Source organism: Podarcis bocagei (genome assembly GCF_964188305.1).
Source record: "Podarcis bocagei genome assembly, chromosome: 6".
Taxonomy (NCBI): domain Eukaryota; kingdom Metazoa; phylum Chordata; class Lepidosauria; order Squamata; family Lacertidae; genus Podarcis; species Podarcis bocagei.
Genome location: NC_138130.1, coordinates 28,240,588 through 28,256,596, shown reverse-complemented (window position 1 = coordinate 28,256,596; position 16,009 = coordinate 28,240,588). Strand labels below are relative to the sequence as shown.

The 16,009-nt window shown below is 40.8% G+C and overlaps 1 protein-coding gene across 6 annotated transcripts in view; it reads right to left on the bottom strand.

The window, feature by feature from the left end:
- Window positions 1-1,142: 1,142 nt before the first annotated feature.
- SEPTIN10 (septin 10) overlaps window positions 1,143-16,009 on the bottom strand; it is a 28,653-nt gene continuing 13,786 nt past the window's right edge. For 5 of the 6 annotated variants that reach the window (XM_081198437.1, XM_081198441.1, XM_081198438.1 and 2 more), the window contains 7 exons: window positions 14,551-14,737; window positions 10,355-10,516; window positions 9,787-9,883; window positions 9,531-9,699; window positions 4,856-4,988; window positions 3,066-3,256; window positions 1,143-1,580 (listed from right to left, as the gene is read on the bottom strand). In XM_081198437.1, the coding sequence (XP_081054563.1) occupies window positions 1,565-1,580; window positions 3,066-3,256; window positions 4,856-4,988; window positions 9,531-9,699; window positions 9,787-9,883; window positions 10,355-10,516; window positions 14,551-14,737 (955 nt within the window). In that variant the 3' untranslated portion in view covers window positions 1,143-1,564. The other variant, XM_081198439.1, reaches the window with a different exon arrangement.

Genomic DNA, 16,009 nt, shown 5'->3' with positions numbered 1-16,009 from the left:
TCGTTCTGTTGCCTTGATGTCTTCTTCCTAGAAATTGCATTTCTGTTGACTGATACAATAGTTCAACAACATGAGATTTGAAATCTAGGCTATGTGCACATTAGCACCTTCAAACATGAGGTAGCCCCCCCCCCCACATGCCTCAAGTCACTTTTAACATTACCGTACACATCTGAGAAGGGGCAGGTATGTATCCATTCAATGCACATTACCTTATTTTGTTTTTCCCAGCCAACCTCCTCTTTTCAAGTTTTCAAATTATTAAGTTTTCGAATTAGATGGAAGCTGGCTTGAGGACCATACAGCAGTATTTCTCAAGAAAATAAGGGATTCGTGTAGATCATGGATAACATTGTGTGTTTATTTCCCAAGTTATGCATTTATATATACATGTTTTTTAAGTCCTGCAGAAATCTACGAGGATTGAGGATACAGCTGCTTTTGCTTATTAGTAAAAAGGAACCGTACAAAGGTTAAAAACCTATCGGCTGCCATAAGTTGTACAAGAACTTTAAAATTAAGTTAAGATTACATTTAGAGTACAATATTCTACATGGTTACTCAGAACTTCCTTAGCCTCCAGTTAGGCTGCAATTGTAAACACAAACAATGGGGAATCTGTGGCCCCCCAGATGTTGCTGGACTACAGTGTCAATTATCCCTGGCCACTTGGCCATGCTATCTGAGGGTGACAGGAGTTGGAATCCAACAATACCTGGAAGTCACAGGTCCCCTGTCCGTCCTCTATGCACTTACTTGGAGTCAGCCGCCCCGTTGCCCATGCTGAACACAAGAGAACCTGCTTCTGGTTGATCATGCACAGGACTGCAGAGTTCAAAGAAGGGTTTTGCAGCCAGCTGTGCAAATTTAGTTAGTAAAATTCTAAACTGAAGGAAGACCTCTCTCCAAGGCACTTTTGGGAAATTTCTAGTTTCCACTCAATCGGCGGCATGTAACGTAAGCTGAAGAACAGCAAAGCCTGTTCAGGTGGAAGATATGTCTATAAACCAAGCTGGTTCTCAAAATATATTTGGGAATGAAGCTTAATGCTTGCACGGATACTTCACGAATAATTCAAAAGCTTATCATGATCACAGACCTAGAAAGGACATTTGTAAGTCCGTTTTGAGGAAAGGAAGTGGTTATTTAAACAGGTTTACATATTTTATTCAGCTGAATAAATGCATTCAATTGTGTATAGCTAAAACAGGATAAAAGGCACCAGTTCTTTAAAACATATGCAATATATATTCACTTCTGTACTATAGTGCTCATAACTCAAATGAAAACTGTTTTATGGCACAGTAATCTTTGGTGTGTGCAACTTGGCCATGGGTATATAGTTTAAGTGCATATCAATGGTGGCTTAAAAGAAACATCCTTTTAAATATATTAATGCAACAGCAACCCTACAGTACATTATGCAAAACTGATTATACATTTTAATATACTTTTCCATTGATTAAACAGTGATCAGTTTTCAAGTTCGCTTGCGTTAAAAAAGGGGGGGTGATCGACGTTTCATCATAGGGACTGTGAAGAATTTCTCCTTGTATCTTCGGTTTCACATAAAGCCAGAGCTGAAACAGAAAGAGGCATATCAGGTGTGCCTTTGTCCGCAGAAAGCGAAGACTATTTACAGTATTAAAGCTTCCATCTTCAATGTGTTCATATTTACTTTGATAAGTCCCAACTAGACAAAACTTGAACTCTCTTAAATGTAGAGAAATATCACATGGTATAGCCTTCAATTTCCCTTTTGTTTTCTACAACTCTGTTAGCTGTTATGTTGAAAGAGTGAGATATAAATCATGTAAAACAGGCATAGGCAAACTCGGCCCTCCATATGTTTTGGGACTACAATTCCCATCATCCCTGACCACTGGTCCTGTTAGCTAGGGATGATGATGGGAGTTGTAGTCCCAAAACATCTAGAGGGCCGAGTTTGCCTATGCCTGATGTAAAATAAGTCTTTAATCTGACATTCTTGAAAAATTCTTGCTATGTTAGTATCAAAACTATGTTGCTCAGCTGACAGTACTCTTCTGCCAGCAGAATGGAGAACAAAAGCCATTTAAAGCAAATCTTCCTCCCCCTAGCAGCCCCACTCACACCCCAAATCTTCCCCAGAGAGTAGGGAGACCTCCAGAGCAGATTTGGAAGGTACTCTAGGGCAGTGGTGGAGGGCAGAGAGAAGGGAAGTCCCACTGCACAAGCCGATTTCCATTGAGGAAGTGGGCAGACACCATTGGATGACTCCCTACTTTCACTACTGAGAAGACAGGAAATGTTCTCATTGAACGATTTCATCATTTAAAAGCACACATTTCTATTGTGAAAACCATTAATAAAATTTTGCTTTACGTGCAGTGACTCCTTGCAGCAGTTGAGATTTGGGGCAGAACAGTGGCTAATATTCAACATTAGGAATACTCAGAGCAGACCCACAGAAATCACTGGGCTAAAAATAAGTTGCCTGTTGATTTCAATGAGTCAACTCAGAGCATGTTGGATACCACCCAGTGAGTGTAACAGCTGCCAGTACACAATACAGATTTAGATTGCTGACTGTTCCATAACAGCTTCTGCCACGACCACCAAACTACAAAAGCTGTTGGGAATTTCAATAGCTTTCTCTGGAATGAAAAATTCAAATATTAAGCACATTGTGAACATACAAATCTGTTTTCGATGACTCGCAAAACTAACATACCCTAACCATACAACATTTGCAAACTACTTCCAAGCTCTAGTCACGGTGTTCTTTCCCTTTCTAATTTCTCTCTCTCTCTCGCTTCCTGTATATTCACAACTTCCTGATCTCCGATATCAAAACACAGCAGCTCAAGCCGAAAATCTTGTTCCCTTTGGTGGGGAGGGGGACATAAAAAGAAGAGTTTTCATAAAAGTGCCTGATGATATAAATAAGAAAACCTCAAACAACTTGCAACAAAATTTACTTATTTTTCATACTTCATGGCTGAATAATTTATACTACTTAAAATATTCATCTGAATTGGACAGTTTGCCCTAAATCCAAAGATCCTCTGAAACTGATTACTTACTTTTTCCGATCCTTGTCTTTTTTCAAACCAACCGTGGGTGTGGGGGGCAGGGCCCTCCCTTGGAGGATGTCTGAAGCGGCTTTTCTCTTACTGAATGCACTCATTTCATCTTCCAGGAGCTTTCTTTTCTCCTCTACTTTCATCCTCTCTTCTTGATGAAGCCGTTTTAAATGTTCAAACTTCACTTGTAGCTGAAGTAGAGCAAAAAAAATGTAATTTCTGCCACAAGGTGGCACTTAGCATACCATCCTCAGTAATCACACAACAGAACACAGAGACTGATTTCCTAAGAGTCACGAGTTTAGAGTTTCGTGTTCCTATTTTATTGACATTACACACACCTGAACTTACGTAGAATCCTAACCCTTTCTGAATTTAGTCTGCCTTACTCCAAGGTGAGTAGGGTTAGGAATGCAACCTAGAGCCATTTACAAGATCAATGCCTTAGATTTAAATCCTTTTTAACGACAAATGCGGAAAAGAGTACATTAAGTAAACTTTTCAAAAGGGAGCACCAGCCTTTAGGATTATTGCATACTCGGCTTTCCTTTTCTTGGTAAATGGAGAACAGGTCAAAATATCAAAAGGAGGAGGAGGAGTAGTTTATGGGGTATTTTTAATAAAATTTGCCAAAATCTAAATTTCAGACATGGGTTGCCACACGTCCAGATTTTCCCAGACACCTCAGCGATTTCCACCCGGACACAGTTTCCTGGCTATTTCCAGGAAATTATGGATGTATGGCAATCCTAGATTTCTACCACAATTAGTCCCATCTCTCAATATGCATATAGTACTGGGAGAAACTATGGCTTTGGGTCAACAGTGTATTCCCAGCTTGAATGGACTGACCCCTCTTAATCCTCTTAAAGTCAACTTTTGAGTCCACTGAGCAATTATAAATTGCTGGCTTATACTGTATCATTGAACCCTCTTTAAAGTCAACAGGGAGTTGCCATCTTAGATATACACAAATGCTTAATTTAGTGGCTTCACCTGTTCCAATCAGCTGGGAAGCAAAACATGACAATCCACAGATATGCTAGTGGTTTCTGCATAATCAGAGGACTTACTCTATTTGTACATAAGAATTATCATATTTGTAAACCAAATAAACCTTTGGCGGGGGGCAGGGAGTCAACTAAGCCTCAGCCAGAGCTCAGAACGACTTATTCTATATGTACATTAAAAAAAATCATATTTGTAAACCAAAGAAACCCTTTTTTTTGGGGGGGGGGTCAACCAAGCCTCAGCCAGAGCTCAGAACATAACCAAAGGTACCCTCGTTTTCTCCAGCCAGTTCCCAATTCTGCCTCTACAGGGGCAAAAGTACATAACTCTTCCAAGAAACCTTTTGCTGAAGTTCCCAATTGGCTCTCACTGCATGCACAAGGAAGAGGAGGAAGAACTCTGTGTTCAAGGTGAGGCTTTGGAAAAGAAAGACAGTGGAGGCATCATGTGCATACAAACACATGCACAGCACAATATTTTGTTCCCAAGTCCAACTGGTCCTGATCTAGTTCCAGCCATGATCAGGATGCAGAGAAGGCCCTTACATAAACGGGACAGAGCACATACAGCCAAAGCTTTCCTTTTTTTGCAGCCAAAGAGACAAACCATAGTTCAGTGGAAAGAGCAAAGCTCCAGCTCGTGCATGCGATTCTCTTCAGTGCATTATTTTGCTGGAAGCTAGCCAGCCTATTCTGTTTCTTTGTTAAACACAGTATTTAATCTGTTCACTCTACCACTGCAACCAGATAAAATTCAGAACAGTAGGCAGGCATTCTTACTTCTCGCTCAGCTTCCTTCAGCAGTGCTTCTTTCTCCTTGACCCTCTGAACGAACATCTGCCTCATCTCCTCTTCTTTCTGCTGTAATTCACCAAGGAATTCATGCCGCTTGGCTTCATAAGTCTCCTGTAGGCTGAGGATCATTAAATGTAAGCAGTCTTTGTCACTTGTGAAAGGCAACAGCATGTAATTTTTACTGTATTCCACCAATTTTATGCATTTTTTTCCATTTATCTCTTTACTATACTGTAGAAGAAGAAGAGTTTGGGTTTGATATCCCGCTTTATCACTACCCGAAGGAGTCTCAAAGTGGCTAACAATCTTCTTTCCCTTCCTCCCCCACAACAAACACTCTGTAAGTTGAGTGGGGCTGAGAGACTTCAGAGAAGTGTGACTAGCCCAAGGTCACCCAGCAGCTGCATGTGGAGGAGCGGAGACGCAAACCCGGTTCACCAGATTACGAGTCTACCGCTCTTAACCACTACACCACACTGGCTCTCTGTAATCCTTTCAAGTAACATATGCAAAGTCATTAGTTAATTTGATCTTAATCTTAATAGCAAGAATACAGACCAGTTCTTCACCAAGCAACGTTGCAGTTCTGAGCTCAATTAGAGGAAAAGGCAGCACAGGTTATTCAAGTTGTAACAAGGGTGGTAAACAGCACTTCAGATTTGGCTTCAACAAAAAGATTCCGGAGCCTTTGAAAAGCTTCATCTGAGATGTTCTCTGACCCAGAACAGTTGTAGCAAGGTAATACTCCCTTGTGACAATGACCTGCATTTCAGGAACTATGCAAGGTCAGTCTGCCATGTGCAAAATGAACAGAACAGACACTCACATTACCTTAAATACAATGTGCACAGACTTAAAAGCATAGGTTGTGGGGACTGAGAACGTTTTTCCGATTTCAGCTAATATCCTCTGTTCTTACAGTAGTTAGATTCAATCTCACTATTTAAAAGACGTTACCATTTTAGAACTTTCACCACAACAAATTCAAGTCCATAAGGGGCTAAAAGGCCCACATGACCTAACAATTAAAATAAAATTTTAAAAGCATGAATGATAAAAGCAAACAAATTATTCTACAAGGAGGACAGGTTGTGGACAGGTATCACCAACTAGCTTTCCAATAGCTGGAAATAAATACACAGCTGCTCACATCAAATAAATCCTAATGCTATAATCCATGCAAAATTATGCAAATAGATTCCACTTCCAGAACTGCTTTATTTTTGCATAAATAAATGCTTATTTATGTTAAGGTTTTGTAGAATTTTTCTCTTATTGTGAGGTGTGAAGTCATTTTGTGTTGGGTTTTGAGTTCTTAAATTGTTCCTTTTTTGCTTTAAAGGCTCTTGTGCACATGAGGGTAAAAAGTTTGCAGGGATGTTTTGCTTATGAGGATTAAGCAGCCCTGTTAAGCAGCTCATCCTAAGAACCTGGCGACTGAGCCAGGCTGTGGGAGTTGTTGCAGAGGTGTCAGTCTGCCTAGTTCTGTAAGTCTCCATAGGCTGGGTGAGCACTTTGCCTGCCCCCCACCATCTCCTCCAATCAGCGTGATCAGCAGAGCTGCAGAATGCAGAGCTGCAGAATGCAGAGGTGACCCCACTGCTCTGTTAAGTTGCGTCACTCCCCAGCCAGAGTTTGGATTGCAGCCGACTACCACTCTCCCAACTAGCTAAAAGATTGGTAGGGGCATGAAAATATTGTAGATAAGTCAAGCGAGAAGACAGGGTAGCTATTCAGCAGGCTGTGGCACCAGAAACTAGAAGAGGTGGATTTGAAGACCTGCAACGGAGAAAGGGACTGAAACACTGAAAAAGCTCGAACACTGCAAAAGCGTTACAAGAGTGGAAAGGAGCGAAAACAGGGAAAGGTCTCAGAAGCTAAAGTGAGGGATGCAAACTACTGCAGTCCAGAATAGATGGGCTTGGCTGGATGTGTTCATCTCTGTTTATGTTATTTTTAAACTCTAACACACGTACCCCGCAATAAATAGTTTTCTCAAAAACTGTTTAACTTCTTGCCTTACTAAATTCTTAAATAACAATATAAATTGTTTCGGGGAAAATTGGTCTAAGACACTAACCCCATGTCTATGTGTCATACTACTATAACAGGTTGAGCCAACTGACATAAAGAATAAATACAATATACCAGTCAAACTGAGAAGTATCAATGTTGTAGGGCAAGTGGTGAGAAATTCAGGGGGGCTGCAGTCAGAGGTTCACCCAATGTCTCCATTTGCACCATCCTTCAGTCCTTATTTTGAGGCAAAAGAATGTGGGACATTGCCTACAACGCACTGTGAGCAGCGGTGGAAATGTCTGAAGTCTGGTGTCTCACCACAGTATTTATTGTGGCCAAAATGCATGTCAGCTCTAAAAATGTATCAGGATGCGACATGCAGCGATATTTTTAATAGAATGCAGGGCAATAAATGAATTGTGGCGAAGTGGACAAAGCCCCCTGCATGAGTGGCTGTGGGATTTAATACTTTAGCCTTGACCCTAAACTCGGAGGTAAGCCTGACTGATAGAAAGGGAACTTAATTCTGAAAAAAAATAGTTAGGATAAAAGTGCTAAGCAGTAAGTTCACAAGGGCACTGAGCCTCTGAATGTCAGCCTAATGGTGCATATACAATACACATAGAATGCCATTTTCTCATTGTTTGCCTGGCTTTCCAATTCTTGTCTTCTTCACATGCCAGGTCTGGAATCTCTTCTTTCTCTGTCTCTCTCTCTGGAAACTTCCTCTTAGAATGCTGCAAGTGTCCTTCCTTCCTTGCACAAGGACAGCTTGATATTCTTGCAGCTGTTCTCGCTACAATGTCACTTTCCAGTAAAAGAGACTACTCTGAATCAGAACAAAACTTGCTGATCTTACGGCTGAAAGCAGATTCCAATATAACTCTAATAAATGCAATGAAAACATCCAGAGGTCTTCCAAATATCCCACTCCTGGCATCTATTGAGGAGCAAAGGTGCCTTTGAATTTAGAATTTTATAAAAAGAAAAGAGGAACCCAGTTATTGAGACCCACTGGTTTTTATTTTCACCAGGAGCAAGGGACCCCAGCTCTCCAGATGCTGTTAGACACCTAACTCCCATCAGCCCGGCCAACATGACTAATGGTCAGTGATGCTGGTAGTATAGTGCAGCTAAACATCTGGAGGGCCACAGGTTCCACATTCCTGCTTTACACCCTGACTAGTTCAGCACTGCCACCTTGAATGTGATTCACTCCAAAGTCTTAAATATTGCTGAAGACTGTACAAATTGCCCGGGAATTTGGGATCTGTCCCTAGAGATTATGTCCGAAGAGACGTATGGAATACCATATTGTCAGCAATGGTCTGAGTCTTGGCAATCCTGCCATAGTCTGATCCTTAAATAGATAAGCTGATGCTTATCTATTTTTTTGCTCCCCACTGAACTGCACAAAATCAATCGGCATTTCCAGTCAGTGCAATACTGTAACATATGGAAAGGGCCTATCTTGGCTTATCACAGAAACCCAGTCAGTACCTGCAGAGTAAATATCAAGGACTTAGCTACACAGCTGCAAATAAAGTGTTTTAAGTGTGTTGTAAAGTGCAATATACAAATGTGACACTAGATGGTGACGGTGAGCTATGGCAAATTCAGTGTATTTTTCATAACGTTTTTTTAAAAAAGCATTTTCACAGCGTTTTTTAATATGTGCGCAGATTCCACCCAAGTCACTTTTGGTGCCAGTGAATTCCAATCCACTCAGTTATTGCTTAAACTTTTTCTGCGCAGGCATCAACAGCACAACTTTAGGTGTTTAGGTGTTAGTAACAGGAGAGGAAGGACAGTAGGAATGAAACACAAAGAAGAAAGTTTATAGAGAGAGTTTTTACTTACATTAGTCGGAAAGACAAAAGGAAAGGAAAAGAAGATAGTGCACATGAAGGAAGAACTGGCACTGGCAAAAAGGAATTCTGAAAGAAATTAGAAAAGGTCTTAGGTTTACCTTCCTGCCTGAGAATACAATTACCTTGGACCACTTCAAACTTATACTCTCTCCACACAGTTACTTTTGATTTCTTTGTTCTCAGAGAAGAAAAGGACCACTTCAGTAGAGGATAATGCAAGGACTCGCCATTCTTCAAGCTACTCTCAACTAAAAAAGCACCATTTCCACTTCTGTCAGCATCGTGCTCAGTTCAGAAGCAGTAGCGCCAATATTGCTGCAGGACCACAGAAGGCAACCATGTGCCCTCTGATACAACCTCCAGCATCAGTGCTGCGCTCCTGAGCCAGCTGGATGACTGTCGTAATCTGAACAGAGCACCATTCAGCACAGCAACAGAGTTCCTTGGGCTATAATCCACAGCTGCACCTGACAGCCAGATATCCCCTGCTGATTTGCTTTCCAATTTTAGCACTAATGCAACTTTTGCTGCCACCACGGTATATTCCACACTGCCTAATTACCACTGAACTATGGACTGCCCCAACAGCATTCAGAATGATGACTAGCTAAGCGCTTTAAGTAAAAGAGTAAGAGATTTATTTAGTTTTTGCAATATTTTTCGAATGCTACGTTTCCCCATCCTGCTGCTACAAGTAAGGGGTCATATAAGACAGGAGGGTAAATAAACGTTTTAATTGTTGAAAACATGGGGAAGGCTCACTCACTTACCTGACGGGTTTGTTTTCTTGATCGGTGTCTCGGAAGCCCATCTCTTCCAATTTGCACCGCCGGTACAGTTCGTAGTGGCGCATATGAGTCTGCTCTCTCAAGTCTTCCATATTTGTACAAATCAGCATTTCCCGAAGTTTCACAAAATCACAATGGTTCTCATTTTCCACTAATGAAATGAAATAAGATATTACTTGCATACCTTTCGCATTTACTATGCAATGTTTCCAAAACAGTACTTGCACTATTTCAGTACCTTGCACTATGCCCCAAGGATACTGGCGAGCTTTTACTATTTTGTTTCCAATTTTGACCTCTTCTGTACTCCCCACTACGGCAAATGGCAGATGTCCCTGTGAAACAGAGTAAATAAAGGTGCATTGCTATCAGCCCAATAAGTATATTAAAAAGTACAATATAAACAATAACATATATCCTAATTACGTGAAAGATAACTGCACCGTTTAAGAACATGGAAGTGCCTCTGCGAAATATAGAAATAGTTCAGAATTTAAGAAGCAGTTAAATACCATTGGGGGAAATGGTTAAATACCATAAGGTATTTACCAATGGGTATTTACCAATGGTTAAATGCCATTGGGGGGAAACAGGGGGATTTTTTAACATTCCTGCCCTAGTTTCAAAATGTCAGTCTTTGCAACCAGTATAGTGCCATGTCCCACTCAAAAGAATTTTCCTCAGGGTCCATTTTATTATCACTAACCCTTGTCTGAGTGAGATGTATCCACTATAGCTATAATGGCAAACAATTGTCAGTACAGATTTGTTTAAATATGTTGTTGTGGGGTCAGTGAAGTACTTACATTCATGCTGGCATTGATTTTGGCAATGCTCTCATCATCTGTTGGAAACTGGTATATCTGGACTCCATTACTGACCAGCTCACTCATAATTTTGATCTTAAATTTCTGCAGTTCAGATTTAGAAATTGTATCTGCTTTGGCTATAAGTGGAATAATGTTCACCTATTTAAAGAAGTAAGAAGTATGTGGTTGTGATATACGTTCTTGTCAAATTCCTGCATGTAACTTCTTAGACACAAATTATCATAATCACTGAATAGGCTCTTACAACAAGATACTCGGTTACTGACTCAACCAAGTAGCCTCTTCAGTACTACACGCTGCTTCAGAGAAAACTCAAGCAAAGAACTTATAGTTTTCATTTATCTGTAGTGTCATTTGGACCTTGATCCACATTAACTAAAACCATACATTCAGCATTGTTAAATAAGACATGAAAATTATACTAAAACTTTACCTGTTAAAAATGAGCTATCCAAAAGGATGAACATAAAAAATATGACAGCAATTCAGTAATTTTTTTAAACTTTTTTTTTTTTACTAAGGAATCTGTTTACTTTTCAGAGGGAAAGGTGAGATATTGGTTATATTCTGCTTTATGTTTAATGAACTACCTAACAAAACAGCAATGATCTTCACAAAGGGTCCTCTGCTAGCAATTTGCACTACAGTAAAATGCTCTGCAACTTTTAAATAAATTCCTTATCCCTGGCAGTGTTTGCTCTTTTGCCTCCTGATTTATAAGTCAAAATTACAGTATCTTGAGCTTCTAAATAAATGCTGGCAATCATAACCAATTTCAAATGCTTGATATAGGATGAATCCTAGCTTTCCTGTCTGCCTGCCATCCGGTTAAAGTTATAGGAAAGGCTATTTATATTGCTGCTTGTATAATGTTTCTTTCGTGCTTGTCCCACATTTCTAGATGTTTTCCTCTGACTCAGCTACAAGCTAAAAAAGAAATCAGATCTACGTCTTTCACACCTTTAAAAAAAAAAAACCCTGACTTCCTAGCTAATTAGGTGAGTCACTGGTGAAACCTCGATTAAAACTTCTCCAGCTACCCTCACTGAGAAATATAAGCAGAAGAGTTAAGAAAATGAGAGAAAGGGTTGGGCAAAATTGTGGGACCTGGGTAGAGTTGATGGTCTGGTGAAGGCGACAGAGTCAGATTGAAAGCGACTTCGTTTGTGTCCCTCTCCAGTTCCTTGTTCAACTAAGACCACTCCTACACTTCCTCTGGTTGAGAATCCAGGGCATTCTCCTGGCAATTTAGGCTAATGATAAAGCATTTGAGGCATTTACCTACCTTGAGTTCCACAATTCATGATGATACATTGCCGTTTTAGAAAACTTTAAATAGAACTGGCTGAACCTGTCATTTAATTATTTAAACATGTGCAGAAGACTCTGCTCTTTGATTTTAAATTAATTTTACACTCCCTCTGAGGAGTACTTGTTTTAGTTAATGGTACTTGCATCTCAAAAAAAAAAGTACGAAAGGCTGTTATTTTATTTAACATGGAAGATCTTGCGCAACAAAGCGGCAGAGGAAAGGTTGCCGAACAAAATGCCACATGGGTTAATGTAAAGCCTCACCCCCAGAAGTCAAAATGTTTACCTAGACCATATCAATATAAATCTAAAATTAGAAATAGTCTAGTTTGAATTAGCTACAGTTCAACAACGCCATGAACTTCTCTGTAAATAAAGAGCTACAAACCCCAGCTGCACATATTCAGGAGCAGAACTGACTCACTGTTGGCAATGGTGTAAAAAAACACACGCTACGTGCTTGCACAGCTCCATCTGCCATCGCTGGCAGTGACAGTTCCATACACACATGCGGCTTGGGTTGACAGCCATAACCAAGGACGTGGATCATAGAAATCTAGATGCTTTGACCCATACTAGGGCTTCACTGGAAAATGCAGCAAATCAGCAGGTCATGTGCTCTATAGAATTGAGCCATAGAATTGAGCTATAGAATTGAGAGTCCCGGGCCCTAAGGAAGTTAGATTAGCTTCAACCAGAGCCAGGGCCTTCTCAGTGATGGCTCCGACCTGGTGGAACACTCTGCCTCATGAGACCAGGGCCCTGCAAGATCTGATTTCTTTCCACAGGGCCTGTAAGACACAGTTGTTCCGCCTGGCCTTTGGCTTGGAGTCAATTTGACTCCCCCCTCTTTCTTTTTTCCTTTCTCCTCCTGTGACGAGAGGCTGCATTTTAATGTTTTAATTGTTGTATTTTAATTTTCTTTTTTTAAGTTGTATTTCAATCAACTTGTTTTTATGATTGGTTGTGAGCCCAGTCTTGGCTGGGGAGGGCGGGGTATAAATAAAAATTATTATTATTATTATTATTATTAAACGTTTTGTTCACCTTTCATTAAGATGATATGCACACTCAGACCTTAACTATACATGAAGTGCTCTTTTATCTGAAATGATAACTGTGAAAAACGGTTTAAACACCCATCCTGGAGAGTTGATATGAATTCCAGCTGCCTAATAAACGTGCTTTAATTTCATCTGATTTTAGAGATCACGTTTCCACACACAAAACCCAGCAAACAAACAAACAAAACCCGGCGACTGTTTGGGCAAAGTCTACTGTTCCTGTTTTCTTTTTAACATGTGACTTCTAAAATGAGATGATATTAAATCTAGAGTTGGGATTTCTAATAACCATAAAATAAACATGCAATTGGTCACAACTATCTAGCTTGCTGGTACCAGCTGCTTCAATTTATTTCCTGCATTCCTCACTGTCTTACTGATTATGAAGTGCAATTGCATGAAGCTATAAAAAGAGCAGGACAAGTATCTTGAAATGCTGCCTTTGTTTTTCAGTACAATTTATCTCTACAACATTTTTAGAAAGGCCAATATCAGTATATTAACACTTTAGAAGCAGTTTCTATCTTCTGTCATTTTTTAAAAAACAACTATATTCTCATCTGGCAGATTCTTAGATGCATTTTTCAGACTATATATGTGTCAGGGCCTATACTGAAATATCAATATGCGCTATAGTCATAGATTTTTAAGAAACAGTAATAACAATGATGTAAAAAGCCCACATTTCCTGATAGGCAAAATTAATATAAAGTAAATTCAAAGCTATGTATAGTAAGCCTCCAACTTACACAAGGGTTAAATTCTGGGGATCATGCCTAAGGCCAAAATCACATCTAGTCAAAACAAACTGGGTGCAATGGCAGATGGGATTGCCAAAGTTCGCCCCCTTTTTATTTTTTAAAACATTTTGCCAAGCATGTAAAGCTAAATGGGCACAAGATTAATCTACATAAGTTATGGGCTTACTGTACATAAAGGTAAAGGTAAAGGGACCCCTGACCGTTAGGTCCAGTCGTGAACGACTCTGGGGTTGTGGCGCTCATCTTGCTTTATTGGCCAAGGGAGCTGGCGTACAGCTTCCGGGCCATGTGCCCAGCAGCAGCACACAGAAACGCCATTTGCATTCCCACCAGAGTGGTACCTATTTATCTACTTGCACTTTTTTGGTGTGCTTTCGAACTGCTAGGTTGGCAGGAGCAGGGAATGAGGAACAGGAGCTCACCCCATCGTAGGGATTCGAACCGCTGACCTTCCGATTGGCAAGCCCCAGGCTCAGTCTTTTAACTGTTTTATCCCTATAGGTAGGTTAGTAGACCTTTTCCTGCTAAAAAACTGTTGCCCTATATTCCTGTCACTTCCCCAAGGATAGGCCTAGAGCATGAAATCACCAAACAGGTGACCAAAACCAGGTTTCTAGTCAGGGAGAGGTAAGAGTGCATAGATATTTCATCACATCCAGTCACCAATTTCACCTCAGGCATCATTGCTTCTCTACAACTCTGTTATGAAGCACTATAATCCCTTTGCTTGTTCAAAGGCAAAATAACTTTATCCTGAGTTTTCGTCAAAGTAACAGGCTTTTAAAAACTGAACGATGTTTAAGTAAACTTTGGACAGGGGAAAGGCTTACTCAATTTCACTTACGCAATGCTTATTTTTATGGAAACCTTTATTCGTTCTTGACAACAAGACTGGATTACAGTTAAAACGGCATGTTAAATTTATTTTCATAATGCTGCTATATTTTTTTAAAAGGCCCCTGTGAATACTCTAAGAGTTCAGCTGCAAGAAAGATTATTGCTATTTTTTTTTTCTAAGCTAGCTTTAACATCTTACCTTGCTATCGAGATTTTTCATGGTTAATAAATCAAGACTTTTGAGGGAATGCCCTGTGGGTGAAATAAAGTAGAGGCACACGTGGATGCGAGTGTCATGGTAATTATATAAGGAGCGCTTAATTTTCAGCTCTTCCTGGAGGTAAGACTCAAACTGTGCATCTATGTAATCCACTATTGGCTGGTAGCTGGAAAGAGGAGGGGAAATATAATATTAGAAGACAGAAGTGAGTTTCACGCTAATACATGAGCCCATGTCTCCATTTGCCCACAGAGGCCTTCACTGAGGCCCTCAGGGTCCTCTATCCCAGTGTTTTTCAACCACTGTTCCGCGGCACACTAGTGTGCCGCGAGATGTTGCCTGGTGTGCCGTGGGAAAAATTGAAAAATTCGAAAGATTAAAAAAAAAAGTCAAATTTTCGCCCACTAGGCGGGCGGCGGACTGTGTACACCCTATTTTCCATCTGTCCTGGGTGGGGATCAGATCGGATGGGATCGGATGAGAGCGGACAGGCGGTCCGCTCTCATCCGATTCCCCATAGAGAGCAGCGGGGCTCTGACATCTCCCTCTCCGCACACAGTGGTGGTGTGCCTCGTGATTTTTTTCATGAAACAAGTGTGCCTTTGCCCAAAAAAGGTTGAAAAACACTGCTCTATCCCACAACAGCTGAAATTAGGCTTGAAAGAAGCATTCTACTGTAACCAGTAGAATAGGTTGTGATATGTACTTGATTGTGGTGCCCACAACAGTTTCTCAAGTTGCAAATGGGCCCATACACCCCAAAAAGTTGTTGACCCTTGCTGTGCACAAGCTGTCAAAGGCACAATAAAACAGCAGTGGCATTAACTCAACCACACTTTTAGTCAGTTCTTCTCTATATTGCTCAGAGTAATAATATTCTAATCATGAGGACAGCTTATCATAAATAAAAAATAACAAGGGCACAGCCACAGAAATCCACGCATTTTGGCTAGGCTTGGCAGACTATCCTGGCTCAGGTGTTGCCATAACACTGTCCCAGAAGAAGAGGAGTTTGGATTTGATATCCCGCTTTATCATTACCTGAAGGAGTCTCAAAGCGGCTAACATTCTCCTTTCCCTTCCTCCCCCACAACAAACACTCTGTGAGGTGAGTGAGGCTGAGAGACTTCAAAGAAGTGTGACTAGCCCAAGATCACCCAGCAGCTGCATGTGGAGGAGCGGAGATGCGAACCCGGTTCCCCAGATTACGAGTCTACCGCTCTTAACCACACCACCACACTGGCTCTTGCGCGGATATCACATTGCACTGAGCCTGAGAGGTGCTTTCCTCTGAAGTTCAAAGTCAGCAATCATCCCATGTTGTGTGGTGGGCAGCACGAGCTGCTCATGTACTCAACACTGCCTAGCACTGGCAAATGCTGGGAGGAGGAAGAGGAAGGTGAAGAGGACACGGGAACTCCCACACAGTGCAGCATTT